A 22,370-nucleotide genomic window follows, 5' to 3' on the forward strand; every position below is an offset into this window, starting at 1 on the left:
GCTGTAAATTGATAAATCAATGGCCGACTAACTACCATGAGCCACACTGAAATGTGTGGCGGCCCCAGTATTTAAGAGGCAGAGGTTGAACTGAGACAGTAAAGTTTCGACATCTCTGCCTCGGCCAGTAAGCATGGTGCCACCCCTCAAGGGGTTATGGGCATTAAAATCTCCCAAAAGTAGGAAAGGTTTAGGGAGTTGATCAATCAGTGCAGCTAACACATTCAGGGGTACTGCACCATCTGGAGGAAGATATACATTGCAGACAGTTATTTCCTGTGTCATCCTTATTCTGACAGCCACAGCTTCAAGAGGGGTTTGAAGGGGCACAGTTTCACTGCAGACTGAGTTTAGGACATAAACGCAAACTCCACCCGACACTCTAGTATAGTCACTACAGTTCCTGTAATATCCCTTATAGCCATGGAGGGCAGGGGACCGCATTGCTGGGAACCAGGTTTACTGGAGGCCAATGCAAAAAGCAGGTGTAAAAATTAACAGTCGCCAGAGCTCAGCCAGACAGTGGAAAAAACTCTGTGATTCCACTAGAGGATGACGTCACCGTGAGACTGGGAAGGCATGTAACATTCAATGAGGCAATTTACGCCTCAGGGTCACATGCTGCCACTGACTTACTGCCTGAGCAGTCTATATTCATTATGTCTGAGGGTATGGCAAGATCTACGTCCTCAACGGATGCCAGAATCTCCACCTCATTCGCAGACGCAGAGCTTGTAGGTAGCGGTGGTGTCGATACCACCGCAATTTCCTTGGTCTTGGGGATCTTCTTCAGGATTTCTCTCACTGCTCCTTGGGTTTCCCTGGCTGGGAGGACTCCACTGATTCAGTCTCTGGGACTGAGGATGATCATGAAGCCCTATGACCAGCTGCTTTGGGGCTCTTCAGCCACTAGCGGGTGTCATATTTCCCACTAGCGGAAACCTGGGATGGGAGTGACCCATGGGACCCCTTCCTAGCGAGAGGAGCTGAAGATGATTTACGCTTCTCTGGCACAGAAGAGGGAACTCATATCCCCAATGGTTGGGGGGTATTGTTTCCAAAGTAGGTGGTGCAGGAGCAACAGGGAAGGAAATGCCCCCATTATCAAGGGGGCAGGTGTAGTCTTCCGGCTCTGAGAGGTGACTGGGGCTGGCGGAGATGATGGGGCTAGAACTGTTGTAGCAGTGGCTTAAGACGATGTCATACATACAGGATGTAGGCGTTCAAATTTCCTCTTAGCCTCAGTGTAGGTCAGTTGGTCCAGGGTCTTGTACTCCATGATTTTCCTTTCTTTCTGGAGCATCCTGTAGTCACGCGAGCAAGGTGAATCGTGTTCTCCGCAGTTGACACAGATGGGAGGCAGGGCACATGGAGTATTGGGATGTGATGGGCGTCCACAATCTCAACATGTGACACTAGAAGTACAGTGGGAAGACATATGGCCGAACTTCCAGCATTTAAAGCACTGCATTGGGGGAGGGGTATAGGGCTTTACATCACAGTGGTAGAATATCACCTTGACCTTCTTGGGTAATATATCACCCTCAAAGGCTACGACTGAGGCACCGGTGGCAACCTGATTATCCCTCAGGCCCCGGTGGACACGCCAAACCAAATGTACACCCCATTGCTCTAAATTGGCGCACAGCTCATCGTCAGACTGCAAAAGAAGGTCCCTATAAAATATGATACCTTGGACCATATTTAAGCTCTTATGGGGCGTGATGGTTACAGAAACATCCCCCAGCTTGTCACACGCGAGTAACACCAATGACTGGGCAGAGGATGCTGTTTTGATTAAGACTGACCCACATCTCATTTTGGGCAAGCCCTTCGCCTCCACAAACTTGTCCTCTAAATGGTCAACAAAAAACTGAAGCTTCATCGTCATGAAAGATTCCCCATCAGCTCTCAAACATACAAGGTACCAGGGCGCATAAGAGCAGCTGCCATCCATGGTGTGCCAGGGAAGGGAACAATTTGGGGTCGTACTTCTGTGTGTTGAATTCAGCCCATGAACACTTACGAGACTGCTGGTGTTTGACCACCAGCAAGAGATGATGTACTACACTTCATCGCATGTCATCCACCCTGATGCCACCAACTCCAACTAGGGGGCCTCGCCATGGCGCCACACAACCAACAGGGTACATGGCGGTCCCACCACAATGGACTGGCTACCGTGCTGGATATCAGGTGCAAGCAAGCAAACAAGTCCACTATCATCATCAGCGTAGAAAATGATACTGCACAGTTGATGGAAAAATACGCACCCAGGAGGGTGACCTTGCCCAACTTTTGGAGAATGAGCAGAAGTGGAGATCCACGTCGATGAAGGATGCAATAGGTCTCAGCGCATGATGGACACGATGCACCATGTAAGGCGCCCTTTCCCAATTGGCTCGCTCTTCAGGAAAATTTTGAAAAATGGAAGTCAAACCCTACAGGGGACAATCACATAAAGGCTGAAACATGTGAAACTCCTTTTAGTCGCCTCATGACAGGCAGGAATACCTCAGCCCTATTCTAACCCCCAGACCCGCAGGGGTCCTGTTCCCAGTAAATGGTAATATATTAAAATGGAGCAAACAAACTATGAACACTGCATAGTCTATATTAAAAACTGTTTACACAGGATTGTTAACAAATTCTGTAAATGTTTACTCTCTCTCTCTCTCTCTCTCTCTCTCTCTCTCTCTCTCTCTCTCTCTCAATGAATTTAGCCAGGAAGATTGTGCATGCACAACAGATCTATGACATGTCAATCAAACGTTAGCTGGACAGGTTCCACCTGTCAGCAGTGCCCCAAAAAGTTGTCTCTCATTTCTCAGTGGTAAGGTTCCTTAATGCACAAAACATAGTGCCCATCAAAATTCATCGTTTGTTCTGTCAGCTACATGGGCAAAACATCATGAGCAAACAGATGGTGTGTCGCTGGTGTAGGATTTTTTCTGAAGGTCATCAAAGTGCACATAATGAAGACCACAGTGGGCAACTATCCCTCATCAATGATTACCTGGTTGAGCTGGTGTGGCGGCGCATCCTGGAGAACCATTTCTTCATGATTACATAGTTCAGCAGCCATTTTCCACGAATATCATGAGCCTTGTCACATGAAATTGTCACTAAGCACCTGCTGTTCAAGAAATTGTGCGCCATGGTTGAAGAAGACTGTCACACACTGGTTCCATTCAGAGGCGACAGACTTCTATGACACAGGAATACAACAGTTGATCCCATAATATGACATGTGTCTTAATTATTTTGGTGACTATGTCAAAAAATAGCTCAAACATTGCTGTACCTGTTGCCAATAAAGTTTTTCATGTAACTATGTTGTCTTCGTTTTAAAAGATAGGGAAACTTACTTTCTGGATGCACCTCATACAAATATCATCCACTATCATCATCATCATAAATCATTCAAGTTACTCCCTCACACAGGGTGTATATGTGGACAAGGAAAAAAAATCCCAGATTTCCCGGTTAAAAAATACATGTTTTCCCGGGTGAAAATACACTTTTTCCGTGTTTTCGTCAATATGGACTTATAAATTCAAATTCCACCAAGCACTGCAAGTTAGTTGGTTCAAATGGTTCTGAGCACTATGGGACTTAACATCTTAGGTCATCAGTCCCCTAGAACTTAGAACTACTTAAACCTAACTAACCTAAGGACATCACACACATCCATGCCCGAGGCAGGATTCGAACCTGCGACCGTAGCAGTCGCACGGTTCCAGACTGAGCGCCTAGAACCGCGAGACCACCGCGGCCGGCGCATGTTAGTTGCCAAAGCATTGAAATCAAGATTGCAATGCCCTTTTGTAAGCCAATCATAATTCTTGTCACATGATCTTGCCAGCCGGTGACAGCAGTTATTCAGAGCAGAGGGAACATGTCAGCCAATAGCAACATCACTTAAATGGTTTAAATTAACATATGTAGTGTAGCTACAACAAAAGCTAAGCTTTCACATATAATATAGATCTCGAAGATTAATAAGTGCCGGCCACTGTGGCCGAGAAGTTCTAGGCACTTCAGTCCGGAACTGCGCTGCTGCTGCAGTCGCAGTTTCGAATCCTGATTCGGGCATGGATGTGCGTGATGTTCTTAGGTTAGCTAGGTTTAAGTAGTTCTAAATCTAGGGGACTGATGACCTCAGATGTTAAGTCCCATAGTGCTTAGAGCCATTTGAGACATTTTTGATTAATAAGCTACAAGAGAAGCTGAGCTTTCACATGTAATATTAGTCTTTTTTTGCAAGTGTCACACTTTAAGATACATCACAGAAATGTACCAGTAAAATTTAAAATAATGACATAAATGTGTGGTCTTCTGGGCTCGAAATTCTTCTAAGTAGCTGGTCCTCAACGTGTGATTTAAGAAATACATTGCACATTCTCACACGTAATATGTTTTATATTGTGTAAAAAAAATTTACTTTGAAAATAATACTTTTCAAACCACCATTCACAATATTTTCCTGAAACCTGTCAGAAATAGATTCGTTTTGGTAGTTGACACAGAGCGCCAGAAAGCAGGCATTAGGCAGCTACGATGGCATAGGAAGCCCGTATGTTCGTATGTATAAAGCATTAAGAGGTCTTACAATATGTCATAAAAGAAACAAGACATCAGAGGATACTCCAAGAGCATCGGAATTTTGTAAACCATACTAAAGTGTATAATTCAGCTTGCTGTGCGCATTCGCATGTCCATAATCGGAATGAAGTAGGTCCCAACCTCACATTAAGCTTTTCACTATGGTTTTCGGGATGCAAATTTCTTGGAGTACCAGAACTGTACTTGTAGTGGACTGACAAGGCAGCCAGTCCACAGAGACAGGTAGCCGAAAGGGCACACGTACACACACGCCGACTGGCGCGAAGTCTGGAACAGGATACGTGATGAATGTGATAAAGAAAAGAACGTAGCTACTAGAACACTTAACTTTTATATCGTCCTTTGGTATACAGCATTCTTGATGATACAAGTGAGACTCTTTAGATTCATGAAGTAACTAATAGCGCCTTGCTAGGTCGTAGCCATGGACTTAGCTGAAGGCTATTCTAACTGTCTCTCGGCAAATGAGAGAAAGGCTTCGTCAGTGTAGTCGCTAGCAAAGTCGTCGTACAACTGGGGCGAGTGCTAGTACGTCTCTCGAGACCTGCCTTGTGGTGGCGCTCGGTCTGCGATCCTGACAGTGGCGACACGCGGGTCCGACATGTACTAATGGACCGCGGCCGATTTAAGCTACCACCTAGCAAGTGTGGTGTCTGGCGGTGACACCACAGTACTGTCTCACATTTGGTTCTTTATTATGGTAAAATGCCGTACGTGCCAGAAGATGAGAACGTGCACTTGAAATTCTGCGAACAATTGGAACTAGCCATACTGTGGAATGAAATGCTTCGTTTCAAATAAATTGATCATCTCCGTGGAAAATATTAATAAAAACCAAGTTTCTTTAGAAAACCGACGAAAATAACTTCATTGTTCCGCAAGGAGATTATTGCTTGCAAGGCGATTATTGCTTGGCTGTCAAACATGTGGAAATAAAATCAGAAAAGTTAAACTAATAATTGTTTCAGCCTTCCATAATTATGTGAATGTATTTTAATTCATTTCATAGCTCTTGGCCACAGAAACCTGTTTTGTTTCCATTTGACATGGGAGCTGTAAACCAAGAGGAAACAGCAAAAAATCACTAAACATAAACACAGGTCACATGGGAACTACCTCACCCCCCACTACAACTAAGACTGCTCTGTGCATGCATAAATCTGGCAGTTTGGGCGCTCCAGATAAATTTATCCGCTTGGCATCTGCCTACAAGTAGCCAGAAGCAGGAGAAGGTACTGCTCACATGTGACTGAAATGCAAATGCGCATGAGCCCACTGGCAACTGCTCAAACGAATCTAATGTAAACAGCTTTGATGTCACGCTCATCAGAAGCAATTAGTTGTTACGAAGTATTGCATTGTCTTCAACCGAAGGCCATTGACACATTTTGCTGTTGGCAGGCGGGATGTTGTGAAGTGTGCATTTCCTTTGCAACTAAACTTTTATTTTTTTTCTCTCTCATTTATGTTTTATTGCTGCAGCATTATTTTGCAGTAGTGGGATAAAGTAATATTCTTTGCTAGAGTATCAGTTTTTAACAGTCAAAATTACATAAATTTAACAGAAAACTAAAACAATGAAAAATTCCTGGAATTCTGAAAAATTCCCGGGTTTTCCACGGTTTTCTCCCGGATGAAAAGATTCCTTGGTTTTTCCCCGGATTTCCCAGTTGTCCCAGAGCATATACACCCTGCTCCCAATATTGCCAACTGCCTCCTCAATACTGCAGTATTCCCAACCACAAAGCATTGTATGTAAAACATCTTTTGACCAGAAAACGAAATGATAATGACTTTGTGTAAAATATAGAAATGAAATAGCCTTTAATTGTGAGCCTCTATCTGTGTCATACAGACAGCTGTACCTATTGGTTGGTTGTCACAAGTTAAGTGTGCATCTCTATCCAAGTTCTGTTGTAAAGGATTTAACACTAACAATGTACAGATTTTTTTAAATGCCTCTTCCACACAATCACAGAATCCATACACAAACTGTATCACAAAACAAACAAGTGTCAATTAAACAAGATCATATAAATCAGAAGATGAATCACGGCATGAATGAAGATCCAGTAGTAACTAGAAACCCTTTGCTGTGAGTGGAAGTGTAGTACTCATGAGTTATCCTGCTAGGTACCAAACTGTTGTAAATCAACTGACCAACCATCATCCATGCAGAGACATTAGCAAATGCTGGTTTTTGTAAGTTACTGATTGACATGCTTGACAATTTTGCAGTTGTGGGTATGACACAACCCCCTCAGGAGACACTGTGTTAACGAAACACTGTCCGTGTAGGCAAGGGGGTTTGTGTGATCCAATGAATTGGAGGGCTATACCGGCGGTAGTGTAACTACCAGCAGGGGCTCCCAAGCCGGACAGGTCCCCATAGAGGATCCAGACGAAGTGTGTCTCCCAGTGTCCTGTCCTGTCCTGTCCTATTCTATTCTATCCCATCCTATACACTCCCTTCCTTTCCTTTTCCTCCCTGTGACTGTGTGGCAGCAGACACAGTCCCCTAATGCGGACAGCGGAAGATCCTTGGAAACCAGGACAACGTTGATGTACATAGGCCTTACTGCGAAGGGATGGATAGTGTTCTGTAGTCGTGGTGAAGACAAGCTATCTAAGGAGTAAGGCCCTGAAATAAAACCTTGGCAGCTGTCCAGGCTATGAGGTGACAGATCCACCAGGACACTCAGGGACTGTGGGCTGATAACCCACACAACCAAAAAACACATATCACAGAAACTAAAAGGAGAAACAGCCGGGTGGATCTTAAGGATATGACCTTTGGCCTGAAAAGAAAAACCTGTATTGGTTTTTGGAATGTAAGGACGTTGAGAGAGGCAGGGAGGCTAAGACAGGTTAAAAAAGAGATGGAGAACTACTGACTAGATATATTGGGACTAAGTGAAATAAGGTGGCCAGAATCTGGGGAATTCCAAACACCGAATGGTGGAGTGCTGCTGTATGTGGGTCAGACAGTTGAAGACACAATGCATAGGAATGGTGAAGGGCTCTTACTATCTAAAAGCAGCAAGAAGAGCTCACTGGATTGGAAACTAGTCTCAGAAAGGATAATAACCGCACACTTTAAAACAAATGTGTGATATGTCACTGTAATTCAATGCTTTGCACCTATTGAAATAGCTAACGGAGAATTAAAAGATGCATTTTATACAGAGCTTAACGGAGTTCTTAGACAAACAAATTCTAGGGACATAAAAATTTTAATGGGCGACTTGAACACAAAAGTTGGTTCAAAAAATGAAGGGCTTGAACATATCATGGGTGTGCATGGTGCGGGGATCAGGAATGTAAATGGTGAACTGTTGATAGATACGTGCGCTGAACATGACCTAGTCATTGGAGGCACATTGTTTCCACATTGTAACTGCCATAAGATAACTTGGGTTTCTCCAGACCACGTTAGCAAAACTAAAATAGACCACATAAACATAAGCCGCAAGTTCCGACACTCTGTTAGATGTCAAAAATAGAAGAGGAGCATACGTTGGAAGTGACCACCACCTAGTTTTGGCAGAATTCAGACTGAAGATAGTGGCAAATAAAACCAAGCTCAATCACAGGTGAAAGAAAATAGATGTGGCAAGATTAAAAGACCAACAGATCAAAGAAACATTTGCCCTTGAACTACAAAACAGATTCCAGGTCCTCTCTGAAGAAAACTTTATGGAAGAGGGAATTGAAGCATGTTGGCAAAAAATCAAAGAAAGTTATTTATATGTGGGAGAAAAAATCTTAGGATTTAAGGCAAATCAAAGAAAGGAATGGATCTCTGATGCTATATGGAATAAAATCAGCCACGGGAAAGAACTAAAACTTAAGTTAAATCTTTGTAAGACAAGAACGCAGAAGTGCGTAAGGAATACACAGAGGCGAACAAAAAAGTGAAAATAAGACTATGTTGAGATAAAAGAAAATGGATAGATGAGCAAGAAAAATTAGCAGAAGAGGCAGCAAGACAAAGAAATATGAAAGAGCTCTACAATATAACCAAACAGTTGTCAATGAAGAACTTCAGATGTGGAGGACCAGTTAAGAACAAGGATGGGGTGATGCTTGCAACTCAACAGGCACAGCTACAGAGATGGGAGGAGCACTTCAAGGTACTGTTAAATTGTGAAGACAACCAAGAGGAACAGGTAAGAGACATTCCAGAGGAAGTCAAAGAAGATCAAGATATAAATTTGCAGAGCCCCACAATGGACAAAATTAGGATAGCTTTGAAAACACTAAAGAGTACAAAGGCTCCAGGCCTAGACAACATGGCACTGGAGCTCTTAAAAGCTGATACTGAAAGTACTGTTAAAATGTTCCATCCCTTGCTGAAGCATATTTGGCTTGAAGAGAAATCTCCACAGGAGTGGAAAAATGGTTTGGTGGTAAAGCTCCTGAAAAAGGGAAATTTGTCAGACTGTAACAATTGGCATGGTATTACATTGTTGTCAGTGCCCAGTAAGGTCCTCACCAGAATTATTTTGAACAGAACTAAAGAGTCTCTTGGAAAGTGACTGCGTAAAGAACAGGCCAGTTTTAGGGTACAACACAGTTGTGTTGATCTTATTAACACTCTTAGGATCATTTTAGAGCAAAGCAAAGAATTCCAAGCAACCATGTACCTGCCATTCATTGATTTTCAAAAGGCCTTTGATTCTGTGAAACAAAGTGCTCTGGCAGGTGTTGCGGAAGAATGGCATACCACAGAAGATCTTAAACATTATAAAAAATCTATATGATGGCTACAAATGTTGTGTACTCCACAAGGGAAATATGACAGAGGCCATAAAAGTAACAACTGGAGTCCGGCAGGGTTGCATTTTATCACCAACACTTTTTCTACTTGTTCTAGACTATGTTATGAGAAGAGGAGACGAGGAATCCAGTGGGGGATCCATGAACGTCTGGAGGATTTGGATTTTGCAGATGACATAGTTTTATTAGCTCAAAGGCTGACTGATACGCAAGCTAAATTAAACTTGCTGAAAGAAGCAGTAGAGACTGCTGGCCTCAAGATAAATACAGGCAAAACAAAGGAAATAAGAGTAAATTCAGGGAACACGGAGGTGCCACTGTTAATAGGGGAGCAGCAGGTGGAGACTGTCAACTCATTCCTGTATCTGGGTAGTATAGTGACGGAAGATGGTGGAGCTGGAGATGATGTGAAAAACCGCATTAAAAAGGCAAATGTTGCCTTCATACAATTGTATTCATTATGGAAAAACAGAAATATCACATACAAAACAAAAATCTGTATTTTTAATACAAATGTGAAGGCTGTCCTTCTGTATGCCAGTGAAAGCTGGAAAATGGATAAAAAGATAACATCCCAGTTACAAAGCTTCAGAAATAGGTGTCTCCGGTGCATCATGAATATCTGGTGGCCAGAAAAAATATGTAATGAGGAGCTCTGGTGAATAACAAACCAGATACCTATAGAAGACCAGAGACGAGAGAGAAAGTGGAGTTGGTTGTGGCACACCTTGAGAAAACCAGATGGAGCCATCAGGAAAAAAATATTGGAATGGAATCCCCAGGGAACAAGGAAGAGAGGAGGACCTAGGGGCACATGGAAGAGGACAGTGGAAGGGGAAGCAAAAAGAGTTAGCAAGACCTGCGCAGAATTGAGGCAAGTGTCCAAAGACAGAGACGGATGGAGAGTTCTCCTACATGCCCTACGCCCCCATAGGGGCCAAAGGAATTAAGTCAAGTCAAGTCAAGTAAGTATGACACATCAATGTGTTGATATCAAGTTCTAGGAAAAATTATTACAGATGGTGATGCATGGTGTTACAGTCATGAGAGCTACTGCAATAATTACAGGTTGCAATGTGGTTATGAGATAACTGGTTCTTCACCATGACAATATTCCAAATTGCAAAGTGTTGTGCATCGACCATTTTTTTGGCCAAAATACAAAATGATAATGACTTTATGTGACAAGATAAAGTTGTGTATTGATCTGTAATCTGTATCTGTAATGAGTTATAGCTAAAAGTGACCCTCTGTGGGTGGAATAACCAGTATTGTACCGCCCAGAAATGGCAGGAATCTGGGTTCAAATTCCAGTTCAGCATACCATTTTTACTTGTCTCATACAATCATCACAGCTAATATTGTAAATGGAGTCATCATTTCTTCCTTGTGCCTTTGTACCACGTATCAACATAGGGTCAGCATGGTCATTAACAGATTTGGCATGGTTAATTTAAGTGTTGGCTGGATGGCCTTCCCGTCACCACACTATTATATATTATGCCACCCTCCACCCCCCCCCCCCCCCTACCGCCAGAATGGAATATGGGCACCGAAAGTGCATGCATGTATTGTTATTAATGTGAAAGTGAGTAAAAGTTCTCTATATGTTTGCAAATCACATGATTGATGTGGGACTTGGGTACCAGCCCAGAATTCACTTAATGGGATGTGAGAAACCAAAACTGGCTCTGAGCACTATGGGACTTAACTTCTGAGGTCATCAGTCCCCTAGAACTCAGAACTACTTAAACCTAACTAACCTAAGGACATCACACACGTCCATGCCCGAGACAGGATTCGAATCTGCGACCGTGGCCGTCGCACGGTTCCAAACTGAAGCGCCTAGAACCGCTCGGCCACAACGGCTAGCTGTGAGAAACCATCTACAATCCATATTCAGGCTGGCCAGCACACCGACCTTCACAGTTAATGTGCCAGGCAGATCCGGGCCCGATGCACCTCCCCAACCTGTAAGCAGCATGTTAACACACATGGCTGCTGAGGTGGGTAAATATTCTACATTGAGTAACATAATTAAGTCTTAAAACTAAGATAGTTTCACACCCATCCTATTCACTGGATCTGTGTGACTTCATCTTATAATTTAGATTAAAAGAGGGTCCAAGCCTTTTCAGGATAAAGAAACATGTGAAACGAAAATCACCAAAAATGTGAAATCATTTTTATGAAAACAAGCACTCTGAACTAAATGAAACTTCTACACAGATCATGATTGCTCAACTGATTCAAAACAGTGGGTAACGAAGTCATCCTGTCAACCTCTACATGGAAGGCAAAAGAAGGTAATGTCCACACAGCTGCCCCTTTATGTCTTGAAAGCATATTTGAGGTCTTGCCCATTGCTGAGAATGTATCTAATCCAGCATCAGACTCCTCTCTTGTTAGAACCAAAGCCAATCTCGCTGAAAGGTCTGGAGAAGTGCAGAATTTAGGTATGGTAGTCAGTGGAAGCTCCAATGTTGGGTGGATGATGGAAGGCCCTCAGAGAAACAGTGCACAAGTTGGGAAAGAAAGCCAGTGTCAGCTAAGTGCGTTTTCTGAGGCTCTCATCTGAGATATGGAAGAGGTCCCGCCAGTAGCCACTGAGCACACTGGGTGCAGCTAGCTGCAAATTGTTCACCACTGATGCCTGCCTTCTCCATTCAGGGAGAATCTTTGATTTCTGTTGGCAGCTGACTGAATTGTCATTCCCAAAATCAGTTGTGGTCCTCTTCCTTACAACAAATAAAATATCTGAAAACAAAGGCTCATATGATTTTAGAAGAATTACTGTATGACTGAGAAATAGTGCATTGCAATCATCTGATCAGCCCCATTAATATAGCAGTCCATTCACTGTTGTGACATTTGATTATTATGTATGCCAACTGATAATCCTAAAGAAATCAGTAAGACATCTTGCGAAAAGGGCACTGAAGCTTCAGGGCACAAAGTCACTGTTACACGCATAAACAATGATGCTATCTGCTTTTCACAAAATCCATTCAAGGAACATAATAGGTGCTGGTTGTACCCATGTAGAGTTGTAGAATTACTGCAGGTTACTGTAAACTACCATAAGTAAGTGAAGACTACAGTAATTTCCCTAGTTACCTTGGTCAGTTAAGCTCATAACTGTATTTCCTGTATGTTAGGTGTGTTGCATATCTAAGGGGCATTACCTCATTTTCATTGCTCTGTTTGTGTATGAGATCAGTGTCTTCAGTGTCTTACTAGGTTCCCCCAGAAACCGGAAGTGGTGAACTGCTTAGAAACAGGATAAGGATATACAAGGGTTGCCCAGAACGTAATACACCACATTCTTTTTCTCAGCCAAAAACAATGCTACAAGTGTGAAACGTTACATATGTATTATTTGAAGTCTCCTGAGTGAGCGTGCCAAGTTTCCGCCACTTCCGACAGGTAGTGTAGCTGCAGGACAGTTTCAAAATGTCATCTGTTGGTGATGTACCTTACAAGCAATGTGCCGTCATTGAATTTCTCACTGCAGAGAAAGAAACTGTGGGAAATATTTACAAACACTTGTGCAAAGTTTATGGAGCATCTTCTGTCGACAGAAGCACAGTTAGTCACTGGGCATGGAGGATGAGGTCATCAGAAGGCAGTTCAGTGGAGCTCCACAATTTGCAGCGGTTGGGGAGGCCATCCATGGCTGTCACACCTGACGTGTTGCAGCGAGCTGATATAGTCATTTGCAAGGACAGACGCATTGGGACTCGGCAGTTGGTGCTACACCTGTCAATTACCAAAGAAAGTGTGGATGCCATTATCTGCCATCAGGACAAGGACTGATACTGACAGGGCAGTCATGCCCTTGTTTCACACTGGAGGAAGGATATAAAATGAGACGGAGATTACGTGGAAAAATAGGGTGTGTGGATAAAACACCATTCTTGTGTGTGTGTAATTCTCATTATGTTTCATAAAGAATTGCTGAAGAAGGAAAAATGCAGTGCATTAATTTCTGGGCAACCCTCATATAAACGGCTACATAAACTATGGAACATTTTTGTTCTATATAGTTATCCTCCCATCTGGTACTTCAAAATAAGCAGTATTTATAGCGAGATTCAAATTTTCAATGTTTAATTCAGGTTTTACTCAAAAGTTATTGTTGGTTTGTAACGTGAAACAGAAGGATGTTGTAGCAAAAATCAAGAAAAGCAATACAGATATATTATGTAGCTCTAGAAAAAAAAAACATTTCCTTAAAACCATATCAAACTTCGCTCCAATACTTCATTGAACTTATATAAAACATTTTATTGTTATTCATAAACAACTTTCACACTTACCAATAATAACAGGAAACTGTTGCTTTTGATCATGATGAAGAACGTTCTATTGGGTACAGAATAACAACAATAATTATATAGATTTGTACGCGTAAACTGTACTTGCATTGAAAGTACTCAATATTGCTTTGGTTACATAAAAGAGCAAAAGTTTCGTGGTCCACTAATTTTTATTATTTATAAAATGCAATTTATATTTTTTAAGAACATCAAATATACAATGGACTAACACCGAAGTGCATGCTGTTCTAATAATGTGCAAAACACACAAAAGGCAGAGAGAAGTCATCAGCTTCCAGTTTCCCTCTCATACACTCACTTATGTTTCTTTCCTTCCAACACTACCCATACTCCTATCATTTACTACAACATTTATGTACTGTTTTGGTAGAGTGAAACTCTATATCCAAGTCATCGCAGCAGTAATGAACAAAGGAAAAATCCAACATCAGTGAAGATCGTAGATACCATAGAAATGAAAGATGTCACCAAAGCAGAATTAAGATTAAAAGATGGAACACTGTGTAAAAATAATTATGACCCAACGGGATGCAAATGGTTGCTCATCATCCCAGTTCATTTACATACTGAAGTATTTTCATGACACTCCAATGTCAAGTCATCAGGTAGTTTCAAAGACCTTTGATATAATCTAAAGCAGATATCATTTGCCAAGTCTCAATTGAACTGAAAGACATTTTGTAAGCCACTGTAGGGAACTGCCAACAATGGAAGCCCATGCCTTAGTATTCCGAGGACATCTCGTAGCAATTCCTCCTACAGTTGCTCCACTTCATTACACTGGAATTTCCTTTTTTGGGAGATTAATCGAGTCAACAAATGGGAATAAATGGATAACAGGTTCATTGACTACTTCATCCACTACACAGTCATCAAGGCTATAGGAACTGTCAAAGTTCTGTAAATCATGTGGTTTCTTGTGGAAGATATACTTTTGAATTAAAGTTCATTAATCACAGAAAAATTTTTTAGTCAAGATTGGTGTCAGGAGTAATTTCATAATGCAACATCATCCACAGGATGACATCTACCTACCAGCAGCAGACAAATGTCATCACACAATGTTTTAATAAGATGTTCACAAATGTGCTCTCAATATACATAGACACTGAACAGAGACTCAAATACAATTCTGTCTCTCACAATATTCAGATACAACACAGCAAACAAAGACACTATGGGTTTTGCACCATTTTTGCTGATCTATGGATGAGAGGATGAAACAACAATGGATACTTTGTTCCCGCTTCAAACTGAGGATGCTTAAGATGAGTATAACAAATAAGGCAAGATAGCTGGCATGTGTATGGACAGACCTTTGCAACCTAGGCTACGGACCACAGACAGTATTATTCGCAATTGCCACATACCTTAAAGTAGCTGGTGGAGTCAGATGTAGATTCTGTTGTTACACAGCAGTAATCTTCTGGTGAAGTAATTGATGATCAATCAATTGAGGAACTAGAGAGATGGTGATAAGGAATTAACAGTTACCTTAGTAAAAGTTCAAGGTCAATTTTAGGGTAGCCACTGTTACGATTCCTCACACCTTTTGTTCTCACTTATCTATTTTCTTCATTTTTCTTAAACATTTGTCCTCCTTATAATGGAAGAGGACAAGAGAGGGTGGAGACAGTATCATTGGCTTATTCAGTGTCTGATTGTTCTTGTCTCCTGCAATTTGTGATATACTGCTACTGCATTTACCATCCGTAAATTGTGGGATATACTCTAATGTTGAAATCTGTCATTTTGTAACTATATTTGCTAAAAATTTACTGATGGCTTTGAAACTGTGTAAGTAAGTTTACTTTATAAAATACAATTTCAAAACTGTGATAAAGGATGTAAAAACTTTAGATGGGCGAATGACCCAAAACCTCAACTTAAGGTGTATGCTGAGTGACATTAATTTCTTGAGGCATTTTTCTTCCTTCCATCAGCAGAAAACCAATGTGTACTGCATTGTACATTTTATTAACAGTTGACTGAGACTAGTTAGGATGGTCACTGAATTACTCATGTATCAGAATTGAAACCACATCCATCTCTCATCAGTTTTCTGCTGCATGTTGATGTCACATGTCTTGCCTTACCTCTTTGACCCTATTAACTAAGTTAACTGTATAAGAGGCAGTCAAATAAAAATAAAACAGATCGGAAAAATGTAAGTAGCTGCTTATTACTTCAAAATTTTTTTCCATAACTGTTAACAAATTTATCCTACTGTGTGATAAGATGATCAATGCCTTCATGGCAAAATGTTTGTGGTTGCCTATGGAACCATGACTGTACCCATGTGGGCCAACATGTTGCTAAGGTTGTCTCCACTACATTCCAGAAGTTTTGCTGAGAAGCCCTTACATATCCCCACATAACCCCCAGCTCTTCCCGTGTGATTTCCATATTTTTGGGTCCCTGAAGAAAGACATTTGTGGCCATCGATCTGCTTTGAACAAAGAGGTGTATGCCTGGGTACAATCATAGTACTGTACGCAACTGCAACATTTTTCAATTAAGGCATTGACCATCCTAACTCAAAGTGAGTCAAAAACATTATGTTATGGTGATTATGTCTGAAATAAACAGTTTACTTACTTTTTTCCATCTGTCTAATTTTCGCTTCGCTACCCCTCATAATACCAGCAATGTACCTAAATGACAATGTCTTCCACATACAATTATTACAAATGTTTATTATTATGCAGAAACCAGCTGTGGCCTAAGTGCCAACTAGAAAACAAATATAATGTGTGCCTAACCACTCATTCATTTGGATTTCCTCACAGACCATTTACACTACGTGATCAAAATTATCCAGACACCTCAAAAACATAATTTTTCATATTAGGTGCATTGTGCTGCCACCTATTGCCAGGTACTCCATATCAGCGACCTCAGTAGTCATTAAACATTGTGAGAGAGCAGAATGGGGCACTTCGTGGAACTCATGGACTTCGAATATGGTCAGGTGATTGGGTGTCACTAGTGTCATACATCTGCATGCAAGATTTCCACACTCCTAAACACTGTTCCCAATGTGATAAGGAATTGGAAACATGAAGGGACACTTACAGCACAAAAGCGTACTGGCCGACCTTGTCTGTTGACTGACAGAGACAACCGACAGTTGAAGAGAGTCGTAACTTGTAATAGGCAGCCATCTATCTAGACCATCACAAAGGAATTCCAAACTGCATCAGGATCCACTTCAAGTGCTATGACAGTTAGGCACAAGGTGAGAAAACTTGGATTTCATGGTCGAGCGGCTGCTCATAAGCCACACATCACGCCGGTAAATGCCAAACGACGCCTCGCTTGGTGTAAGGTGCGTAAACATTTCACAATTGAACAGCGGAAAAACGTTGTGTCGAGTGACGAATCACGGTACACAATGTAGCGATCCGATGGCAGGGTGTGGGTATGGTGAATGCCCGGTGAACGTCATCTGCCAGCGTGTGTAGTGCCAACAGAATATTCGGAGGCGGTGGTGTTATGGTGTAGTCGTGTTTTTCATGGAGGGGGCTTGCACTCCTAGTTGTTTTGCGTAGCACTATCACAGCACAGATCTACATTGATATTTTAAGCACCTTCTTGCTTCCCACTGTTGAAGAGCTATTCCAGGGTGGTGATTGCATCTTTCAACACGATCGAGCACCTGTTCATAATGCATGGCCTGTGGCGGAGTGGTTACATGACAATAACATCCCTGTAATGGACTGGCCTGCACGTAGTCCTGACCTGAATCCTATAGAACACCTTTGAGATGTTTTGGAATGCCGACTTCATGTCAGGCCTCACTGACCGACATCAATACCTCAGTGCAGCACTTCACGAAGAATGGGCTGTCATTCCCCAAGAAACCTTCCAGCACCTGACTGAATGTATGCCTGTGAGAGTGGAAGCTGTCATCAAGGCTAAGGATGGGCCAACACCATACTGAATTCCAACATTACCAATGGAGGGTGCCACAAACTTTGAAGTTGTTTTCAGCCAGGTGTCCGGATACTCTTCATAGCATAGTGTATATGTAGTTTCACTCAATATACTGAGGCAGATTTCCCCTTCTTCTTACTTTGCTCAGTGTAGCTTGTCAAGTGTGTACATGTGCCATGTAGATGGCTGTAAGGAGTGCTTGTTTAGTGTTGTATTTTTTTGGATCACTAAGAAAATTAAAGGGTACAAGAAGAGTGAACATCAATGCCAACGAGACCTTCTTTCAAAGAGCACCAATGGGGCCAGTCTTTAAAATCTTCATCCTACATAAAAGTCACTATAATCAGCACATGCTTTTCCTTCATTAGACTGCAAAGAGATAGGGCTTAACCTAGTATATTGAGGCACAGACTGGCAAATATGCATTTGCTGGTACTGTATCTCCGCACTTCCTGGCAAAATACTCATGTGGTAAACTTTTTACATGAACGGGCTACATCTGAATTGTGCCTTACCAGATCACCATGTATCAGTGACATCTGGTGAAGAAGTGAGTGGGGGAGTAGGGAATGGGGGAGGGAATGTATACTTAAACATACCCAGACTTAAAATACATAAGCGCGCACACGCACGCACGAACACACACACACACACACACACACACACACACACACACACACACACACACACACACACACACAAAGAGAGAGAGAGAGAGAGAGAGAGAGAGAAAGAGAGAGAGAGAGAGAGAGAGAGAGAGAGAGAGAGAGAGAGAGGTGGGGTAGGTAGGAGAGAAGGAGAGGGGGAGGGTGTGGGAGAGGGGTGGGGAGGGGGAGGGAGAGGGAGCCACTACTGTTCATAAAAATAATTTCAATTAAATTTCTTCTAACCTTAGATATTTAACACAGTCTTACCTGACATTATAAGCACAGTGATGTAAATGGTCAGACATATTTCCTGAGTTTGTGTGAACCCAGCCCTCAATAGGGCTGAATGCAGTACTGAATACCCATTTCTGAAATTAATAAAGAAAAAATACCACTATTCAGTAAATACTTACACATATAGGTTTTTTGCACACATTACAGATGCTACTAACTATAAAGAAACAATACATTGAAAGGTAAAAAAGCATATACCATAAAGTTTGAGAAACCAAACAGAAGTAGAATATTTTTCCAACTGATGTCTATAATTTTCCCTTGGTTCACAAGAATTATTAATAAAAAAGGTGAGTTACAGTAATTAACTAGCCATTTCCTTGCCCATCCTCTATACAAAAATTGCTTTCCTTTATTCATTCTGTTGTTTTCTATCATCATATTAATATGAGGGCTATTTACTTTTCAACCTGTGATAGTGCCGGAAATTAAATCACATGTGAGTATCAGAATGGGTATATAAACAGAAAACGGACATACCAGTTTTTCTGCACTCTTTGCAAAAAACTCTGCTAACTTTTGATAGAAATATTATCACAGTGCCTGGCATGTCCTCATTTGATGTGAAATGTCATATGCTCAATTACATCTTTATCTCAGTAAAAAGATGGAAGCCACATATCAAATACAGACTGTAAAGAAGGTAATCCGCAACATCCCATTCCATTCACTGAAGTATTATTAGTTACTTAGTTGATGCTGTAGCACGTGGTCAAATACTGTTATGGTACCTTTATTTGTTTTCAATGGATGCATGTAGTCTTAGGAACAACTCAGTATACAGTTACTTCATACAGTTGTCAATGGAATTACATTCTTTGGCTTACACAAATAAGGAACTACAGGACACTGTACCTATGTGGTTTGACAGACACAAAGGTGCTCGTCTTTTACAGATATGGTATTAAAGATAGAACACCACAAAGACATATGTCCCAGTCACCAATACAATATGCCCACCAATGGCTGATACTGACCACGACTCAGAGGTGCTACAGATTGTAGTGAACCATCATCACCAGGTGCATGTGTGGCATATCATGTGGGTCAAGCCATTTGCAGCAACGAAGCCAGACAGGCAGTATGATTCAGTCTAGTGCAGTCTGCTTTTGAGCTACTACCAATCATGCCACTCTGCTTATTGGATTTCGTCTGCATTGTACTTAGACTTTCTTGTTCTCGTTATTGTCTTTCATTTAGTGTTCTGCTCTGAATTACATCTACATATCAAGGGCTGACAGAAAAACTATGATGGCTATTTATAAATGAGTCTATGTATATGTTTAGCAACTTTGATAAGGTGACAGATTTGCTGCAGTATGGTTTTCACTTCCAAAACTGTCTTCTGCCTACCAGTGTTTTGAAACCATTTCTATGCACTCAACAGTTGTGGTTCATTCATCGAACCATTTACACATATGAACTGTAACTCACCACAATTCACAAAACACACATAAAAATGGTATAAAAGGCCAAAACTACAACAAACAACATTTATGTCTAGTACCATTTAGTGTAACATGTAGTTTCACTGACAACTGCCATTTCTGTAAGTAGCTGGAAGTATACAGTTAACAGTACCTAATTTGTACCAAATCAATGCAAAAACTCCATAATGACAAGTTTTTGAAAGTTTATCGGTGCTCAAATCCACTTTGAATGAGACTGACTAAAATTTTAAGTTTTATTTGACTTTATACTAATGAGTGTCATTATGAAAAAACACAATTAATATTCACATAAATAATTACATTTTACAAAAGACAGAATTTTCATAGTAACTTTTCATTGGAGTTTAAGACCTATTGATGGCCAAGACTTACCTGAAATCACTTTCTCTGAACTCTGGAGGGATTTAAAAAAAAAAAAAAAAACACATAAGACAAGAAACCCAGAGCATGACCTGAACTAAGATTCCTCTAGTTACAGGCAGAGACCTTAGCATGAGGTTTGTCAGTTTTCTCCTAATAATTTAAAAGTGAGTGACAGAAGTAAAATGGCTTTGAAATTCAGAAGTTTTTCCTGTTTCCATATCTGAACAATGGGATGATAAGAACCCTTGGCCAATCTTCACAGAATTTCTCATACTTTTCAGATGGCAGAAAATACTTTATTCATTCATTTAACAGCAGTGGGAATGAAGTTTCTTACGACAACATCATTGTACAAAATTTTCTCCACCTGTTTGTCACTTAACACAGAATTAAAATTTTAGATAACATTTCACTGATATTTATCATTAGTTATCACACGTAGGGGTTCTTTTCCTTCCTCTCTTTAGTTTAGTCTTTTAGCATTGCTATCTCTATCTTTGGACTATCATTAATATTTTTTACCATATTTATCATACAAAACATACTAACTCTAACTAACTAACTCCGTCTACAGGCCGCAAGCGACCCATCGGGACCATCCGACCGCCGTATCATCCTCAGGTGAGGATGCGGATAGGAGGGGCATGGGGTCAGCACACCGCTCTCCCGGTCGTTAAGACGGTTTTCTTTGACCGGAGCCGCTACTATTCGGTCGAGTAGCTCCTCAATTGGCATCACGAGGCTGAGTGCACCCCGAAAAATGGCAACAGCACGTGGCGGCGGGACGGTGACCCATCCAAGCGCCGGCCACGCCCGACAGCGCTTAACTTCGGTGATCGCACGGGAACCGGTGTATCCACTGTGGCAAGGCCGTTGCCATCATACAAAACATAGTGTTTTAATTTACAGTCATTCAGTTACAGATAATGTGTTCTGTATATTCAATCTAATGTTCAGTGAATAATCTGATTCACACAGATACTGTCTCAGCAATCCACTAAGCTCTGAGTCCATGTCAGTTTGAGTATTTGTGTCCATATCACAGTGGTGTCCACTGACATTTCATTCTTCCTCTTCCAGTTACCCAAACAACACTATACACCTACACTTTGCCAGACAGGCAACAACAGAATGAAGCTGATTACATACTTCGTAATCAGAGGTGGAAGAGTGCTGTCTAGTCAACTACAACAGGACCTGGAGCTAATTTTGGATCAGATCATGAGCTCTTGATTGCAGAATTCTGGTTGAAGCTGACAAAAGTAGCCAGAGCTATTCCATCTTAAAGATAAAACCTTAATAGCATACCTTCTGATTATCCAGTAGAAGTCAAAAACACATTTCATGTATTAGAGTTAGAAGACACAACAGAAAAATACATTCCAAACATAAAGAATATCAAGAATGCTAGATGGTTACTGGATGAGGCATTGCAAATTGCAGATGAAAGAAAAAAAGCAAAAATCAAAATGGATGGATCAGTAACTTTTAAATTAAATACAAAGTTTCAGAAATTAGCCAGAAAATACAAGAATATTTTCTTAAATGAATAGTGCTAAGAGGTTGAAGAGGGTAGGAGAATGAGGAAGACAAGGGATCTTTACAAGAAAACTAAAGACATCAAAGGTGGAGATGCTGAGTTGCAGATAGGTACAACAAAAAGACCATCTCATTTGGGACAGTCTTTTTGTTGGGCCTATCTGTGACTCAGCATCGCCACTATATGGTGAGTATCAACTTACCTTTTCATAATGCTGTTACATTCCATCCTGGATTTTCCACTGTTTGAAAGACATCGAAGGAAAATGCCAGGCAGAAATTGGAATGATAAAAGACAGAAATATTAAAGATCTAACAGAAGCAGAGGACATTAAAGAAAGAAGGGCATAATATGTAGAAGATCTATATAAGAAAGAATTAGATGATGATAATGG

At 41.2% G+C, this 22,370-nt stretch overlaps 1 protein-coding gene across 2 annotated transcripts in view; it reads right to left on the reverse strand.

The window, feature by feature from the left end:
* Positions 1-22,370, reverse strand: part of LOC126248629 (F-box only protein 30-like) — a 77,651-nt gene that overhangs the window by 4,613 nt on the left and 50,668 nt on the right. For both annotated transcript variants that reach the window (XM_049949804.1, XM_049949803.1), the window contains exon 7: positions 18,596-18,696. In XM_049949804.1, coding sequence (XP_049805761.1) covers positions 18,596-18,696 — 101 coding nt within the window. The remainder of the gene's footprint in view (positions 1-18,595; positions 18,697-22,370) is intronic.

This window comes from Schistocerca nitens, chromosome 3 (genome assembly GCF_023898315.1).
Source record: "Schistocerca nitens isolate TAMUIC-IGC-003100 chromosome 3, iqSchNite1.1, whole genome shotgun sequence".
Classification (NCBI taxonomy): Eukaryota; Metazoa; Arthropoda; class Insecta; order Orthoptera; family Acrididae; genus Schistocerca; species Schistocerca nitens.